This window comes from Lolium perenne, chromosome 1 (assembly GCF_019359855.2).
Source record: "Lolium perenne isolate Kyuss_39 chromosome 1, Kyuss_2.0, whole genome shotgun sequence".
NCBI classification, from domain to species: domain Eukaryota; kingdom Viridiplantae; phylum Streptophyta; class Magnoliopsida; order Poales; family Poaceae; genus Lolium; species Lolium perenne.
In genome coordinates, this window is record NC_067244.2 from 23,337,630 (window position 1) to 23,344,526 (window position 6,897).

General features: G+C 43.2%; 1 protein-coding gene across 1 annotated transcript; it reads right to left on the bottom strand.

The window, feature by feature from the left end:
* Positions 1-4,116: 4,116 nt before the first annotated feature.
* On the bottom strand, positions 4,117-4,530 carry LOC127329130 (uncharacterized). The gene has a single exon (XM_051355675.1). It carries the CDS (start codon positions 4,528-4,530, stop codon positions 4,117-4,119), a length of 414 nt encoding a protein of 137 aa, XP_051211635.1.
* Between the last annotated feature and the right edge of the window lie 2,367 nt (positions 4,531-6,897).

Below are 6,897 nucleotides of genomic sequence, written 5' to 3' on the forward strand. Positions count from 1 at the left end.
TGGGCCCCCAGATGATAGGCCGGCGCGGCCCTAGGGGGGGGGCGCCCCCCTAGTGTGTCACCGCCTCGTCGCCTCTCCGACTCCGCCTCTTCGCCTATAAAAAGGTCCCTGGCCTAAAACCTCGAGACGGAAAAGCCACGGTACGAGAAACCTTCTAGAGCCGCCGCCATCGCGAAGCCAAGATCTGGGGGACAAGAGTCTCTGTTCCGGCACGCCGCCGGGACGGGGAAGTGCCCCCGGAAGGCTCCTCCATCGACACCACCGCCATCTTCATCAACGCTGCTGTCTCCCATGAGGAGGGAGTAGTTCTCCATCGAGGCTCGGGGCTGTACCGGTAGCTATGTGGTTCATCTCTCTCCTATGTACTTCAATACAATAATCTCATGAGCTGCCTTACATGATTGAGATTCATATGATGATGCTTGTAATCTAGATGTCATTATGCTAGTCAAGTGGGTTTTACTTATGTGATCTCCGGAGACTCCTTGTCCCACGTGTGTAAAGGTGACAGTGTGTGCACCGTGTGGGTCTCTTAGGCTATATTTCACAGAATACTTATTCACTGTTATGAATGGCATAGTGAAGTGCTTATTTATATCCCTTTATGATTGCAATGTGTTTTGTATCACAATTTATCCATGTGCTACTCTAGTGATGTTATTAAAGTAGTTTATTCCTCCTGCACGGTGTAATGGTGACAGTGTGTGCATCCGTGTTAGTACTTGGCGTAGGCTATGATTATGATCTCTTGTAGATTATGAAGTTAACTATTGCTATGATGGTATTGATGTGATCTATTCCTCCTACATAGTGTGAAGGTGACAGTGTGCATGCTATGTTAGTACTTGGTTTAGTTGTGTTGATCTGTCATGCACTCTAAGGTTTTTTAAATATGAACATTGAATATTGTGGAGCTTGTTAACTCCGGCATTGAGGGTTCGTGTAATCCTACGCAATTAGGGGTTTTCATCATCCAACAAGAGAGTGTAGAGTATGCATTTATCTATTCTGTTATGTGATCAAAGTTGAGAGTGTCCACTAGTGAAAGTATGATCCCTAGGCCTTGTTCCTAAATACTGCTATCGCTGCTTGTTTACTGTTTTACTGCGTTACTACTGCTGCGTTACTACTGCTTGTTTACTGTCCTGGGCAAAACACTTTTCTGGTGCCGTTGCTACTGCTTATTCATACCACCTGTATTTCACTATCTCTTCGCCGAACTAGTGCACCTATTAGGTGTGTTGGGGACACAAGAGACTTCTTGCTTTGTGGTTGCAGGGTTGCATGAGAGGGATATCTTTGACCTCTTCCTCCCTGAGTTCGATAAACCTTGGGTGATCCACTTAAGGGAAACTTGCTGCTGTTCTACAAACCTCTGCTCTTGGAGGCCCAACACTGTCTACAGGAAAAGGAGGGGGCGTAGACATCAACTATCACCTAGGCATCGGCTGTGACCGTCATTGATTTTTTTTCTTTTTAGGTGGTTTTCGATGTTTTTTTTATTTTGTATAAACTATGTATGCAATCACTTTTTATAAGGACTTCAATTAAATTTTAAAGTTTTATTGATTGATGGGGAATGGCAAGGAGCCAACTGTTCTCCATTTCCGCCCCGACCACCCGTCGTATTTGCTAAAACAATGGCTGCGCCGGACGCGGTATGGAGGTCACAAGTGGAGATGCTATAAGGGCCACTTCTTTTCAGCTTCTAGACTGGCTTCGGGTCGTGGACCGCTGAAGCCCAAAAGAAGTCTCCAACTTTGGTTGAGAAGCCTCAATCCTTACTATAACCACAAACAGGTCCAGAGCAGTTTTCCGAGCTTCTCCGCTGGAGAATCGAATCGGTATATAGAATAGCCACCCTCGGGCACTTCTTCTCCGCCGCCCGCTGCTCCCCCATCGTCGGCGCTGCCCGCTGCACCCTCTGGCACTTCTCCTCCGCTGCCGGCCGCCCACCGCTCCCCCGCCATCGACGCTGCCCGCCGCACCCTCCGGCACTTCTCCTGCGCTCGCCCGCAGGCACCGCCGCTCGCCCTCTGTTCCCCAGCCTCGTGGCCGTACTCTGCCTCCCCGCCCAAAACATGGTCCATCGTTGCCAACGAGCTCGTCGCTCTGCCTCAGCCACTCGATGATGACACCGCTGCCGACGGTAAGGACCCTCGTCACCTTCTAATTTCAACTCTATTTGCATATCATGGACTACTTCCAAGATCTGATTCATGGTTAATTTCAATTCTATTTGCACATATCTTATCTCAGTATGAATGGATGATATGCGAATGATTTGATTTTCGTGATTTCAATTGTTCCCTGGATATGGTGGATGGTGAGATCGCTTTGCTGATGTTGTTATGCATCTAGGGCTGTTACAGATATTTCACTATAAATACATCAGATAAGTTAAATTTATAGAAGCTCAAAATAATAGAAGAAACTAGTTTCTAGGAGCTTCTCCCACCACAGTTTCTCCCGGCCATTTTTTAGAAGCTAGCTTATACATAAGCCTAAGCCCAAAAGAAGTGACCCTAAGACCGATGGGTTGGTGAGGCACAAAATGTGGTGGGCCATACTTATGGGTGACATGAGATCAACGGTGAACACCTAAGGTGTCGTTTAACTTGTTACGGCTTAGGTGGTACTACCTCGTGGACATTGTATATCGTGCTGGCAAAATGCTCGACTGAATCATATTATTTGAGGTAACCGTGTATTCCAATAATGTAAAAAGGGATCACAAAAATTCTTCAAAATAATAAACAAAGACACTGGGTATATGCACTGGCTGGAAACATTACTGAAAGTACTTGAAGCCTCCTGCACACACCGACAATATCAGCCATCACCAACCATCAGCCAAGACGCTCCCTGGAAGAAGAGGAGAAAGACATCCATCGTTGCCAGAACTATGTAAGCACCATGGCCAGCAAGGCCTTTTGAGCCGATCGAAGACCATACCGGCCACTAGTGTTTCGGCCCGTAAGAGGTATTTATCCCAGCTCGTAAGCCCGATCGGGACAAAAGGTTCAATATTTTTTCATTCTTTTTTCTAATTATTTGACTCGTTACTTTCTCACTTGGACCATTTTATAACACTAATTATACTTAATTTTTAGTTAAATTCTAGACTTAGTCACTTACCGGTCGATCAACCATCTTTACACTATTCCACCCTCACCACGCTTAACTTCTTGGTTCCTTCATGTTACGCTCCCGCGGATGTGATTGTACCTTGTTGTAAATACTAATATATCAATCATATTAACTCTTATACTATTGTGTCACATTTCTATATTTTATGAAACAAAAAAAATTATGTAAGTAAACAATAATGAATAAGATAATAATATTGAATTCCAATAAAAATAAAAATAATAATAAAACTATTTTTATTATAAAAATAATATATGCATTATTCATATAATATGACCAAATAATTAATATCTTTAAATCTGTAAACCACAATTGGACAAATAATATATGCATTATTATTACAAAAATGTGAGGAATTTGAATATGAAATAATTTTGTTTTTATTCATTTTTATTATTATCATAAAAATAATATATGCATTATTTATATAATATGGTCAAAATAATTAATATCTTTAAATCTGCAAACCACAATTGGACAAATAATATATGCATTACTATTAGAAAAATGTGAGGAATTTGAAGATGAAATAATTTTTTAATTTATTATTATAAAAATAATATATGCATTATTCATATAATATGGCTGAATAATTAATATATTTAAATCTGTATACCGCAACTCGACAAATAATATATGCATTACTATTAGAAAAATATGAGGAATTTGAATATGAAATAATTTTTTTCTTTCATTTATCATTATTATAATAAAATTAATATATGCATTATTCAGATAATATGGCCAAATAATGTGGGAAATTTGGATACGACATAATTAATATGTGTGGAATCTGTAAAACGCAATTAGAAAAATATGAGAAATTTGAATAACAAAAGAAAGATTCGATTATTGAAACGATTCATAGTTCATACAAATACAGAAGACACACCATACCACACACCACACCACCATCTACTCATCATCTTTAAATATTGAGGCGATCAACATGGCTATTGTAGCTAACTAGTCTCCAATGCCTCCTAGCCATCTCAATCCCAGGCGAGCGTCTAGAGCGGCATAGTGCACTTTCTTGTAGCTCAATGGAACATTGACCCATCCAAAAATTATTTCATATTCCTTTTCTTCTGCGGCGTCCTTCTTCTTGTACTTCTTCCTCTTCTTCTTCTCAAGGTTTGCTCCAATGATAGAGTTTGTTAGACCATAAAGACTCGTAGTGGGTTTCTTGGTGGGGTTTGGGAGTATCTTCTGGAGGTCGAACGTAGAAATAATATTAATACCGTAGGAACTCAGCATTTTCACATCTTTGTGGATAACCGCACCGCAGAATCTAATGTTTTTGTCCTGCATGAACTTCTTGAGAACTTGTGGCACTTCATCAGCCCTAAAAATTTGGAATACCAAAGTCTCGGTCGCCATCGAGAGTGGAAGGACGGCGACGCGCTGATTACCCTCGCGAGGGTTGGTGAACTCGCAATCCAAGCCGGCACACTTGGTTGGTGCGGCGTCGAGAAAGTCCCTCTTGACGGCGCGGATCCACTTCTCCACTCTTTATGCACGGAGAGCGATTGTGACCTTGAAAGACATCCCTTCAGCCATGAGGTGTTATATCTGAGATCGAGGAGCCGGGGCGCGTGCGAGGTGCTCCATTGAGGCCGGAACATCGACGGGGAGAGAGCTTTTGTGGGAGAGATGATGGAAATGTTGGAGATATGCCCAAGAGGCAATAATAAATGGTTATTATATATCTTTGTGTTTATGATAATGTTCACATATCATGCTATAAATTGTATTAACCGAAACATTGATACATGTGTGTTATGTAAACAACAAGGAGTCCCTATTAAGCCTCTTGTATAACTAGCTTGTTGATTAATAGATGGTCATGGTTTCGTGATCATAAACATTGGATGTTATTAATAACAAGGTTATGTCATTAATGAATGATGTAATGGACACACCCAATTAAGCGTAGCATAAGATCACGTCATTAAGTTATTTGCTATAAGCTTTTCGATACATAGTTACCTAGTCCTTTCGACCATGAGATCATGTAAATCACTTATACCGGAAAGGTACTTTGATTACATCAAACGCCACTGCGTAAATGGGTGGTTATAAAGGTGGGATTAAGTATCCGGAAAGTATGAGTTGAGGCATATGGATCAACAGTGGGATTTGTCCATCCCGATGACGGATAGATATACTCTGGGCCCTCTCGGTGCAATGTCGTCTAAATAGCTTGCAAGCATATGAATGGTTCATAAGAGACCACATACCACGGTACGAGTAAAGAGTACTTGTCAGGAGACGAGGTTGAACAAGGTATAGAGATACCGATGATCAAACCTCGGACAAGTAAAATATCGCGTGACAAAGGGAATTGATATCGTATGTGAATGGTTCATTCGATCACTAAGTCATCGTTGAATATGTGTGAGCCATTATGGATCTCCAGATCCCGCTATTGGTTATTGGTCGGAGAGAGGTCTCAACCATGTCTACATAGTTCGCGAACCGTAGGGTGACACACTTAAGGTTTGATGTCGTTTAAGTAGATATGGAATAAGGAATGGAGTTCGAAGTTTTGTTCGGAGTCTCGGATGGGATCCAGGACATCACGAGGAGGTCCGGAATGGTCCGGAGAATAAGATTCATATATAGGAAGTCATATTCCAAGTTTGAAAATGATCCGGTGCATTTATAGCAGGTTCTAGAAAGTTCTAGAAAAGTCCGGAAGAAATCACCATGAAAGTGGAGTCCCGGAGGGACTCCACCTTGTATGACCAGCCAAACCCTAAAGGGTGGAGTCCCAGGTGTACTCCGCCATAGGTGGCCGGCCACCCCACCTAAAGGAAAGGTGGGAGTCCCACCTTGGGTAGGACTCCCTCCTTGAGTAGGTTTCCCACCTATGGGAGGTTTTGTTGTTGGGGTCTTATTCGAAGACTTGGACTACAACTCTTAGAGATTTCCACCTATATAATGAGGAGAAGAGGGAGGAGGGCAGCCACTCTTGGTCGCACCACCTAGGGCTGCCCATGGCCGGCGCCCTACCCCCTCTCTCCCCAAACCCTAGCTCCCCTCCTCCACATACTACTCCCGCAGCGCATAGGCGAAGCCCTGCCGGAGTTCTCCACCACCACCGCCACCACGCCGTCGTGCTGCCGGGATTCCGAGGAGGATCTACTACTTCCGCTGCCCGCTGGAACAGGGAGAAGGACGTCGTCTTCATCAACACCGGACGTGTGACCGAGTACGGAGGTGCTGCCCGATTGTGGCACCGTCAAGATCTTCTACGCGCTTTTGAAAGCGGCAAGTGATCGTCTACCGCAGCAACGAGAGCCTCCTCTTGTAGGCTTTGGAAATGTTCAAGGGTTAGTCTCGTTCATCCCCTCGTTGCTCCCGTCTTCTAGATTGCATCTTGGCTTGGATTGCATTCTCGCGGTAGGAAATTTTTGGTTTTCTATGCTACGAATCCCTTCAGTGGTATCAGAGCCGTGTCTATGCATAGATGGTTGCACGAGTAGAACACAATTGTTTTGTGGGCGTTGATGCTTTGTTGTCTTTAGTTCAAGTACTTTGCATCTTTGTGGCATGGTGGGATGAAGCGGCTCGGGCTAACTTTACATGACCGCGTTCATGAGACTTGCTCCACGTTCGACATGCAACTTGTATTGCATAAGTGGCTTTGCAGGTGTCTATCTCTCCCACCATAGTGAAGATTCAATTTACTCTTTCTATTGACAACACTAGTATCACCATTGTGGTTCATGTTCGTAGGTAGAT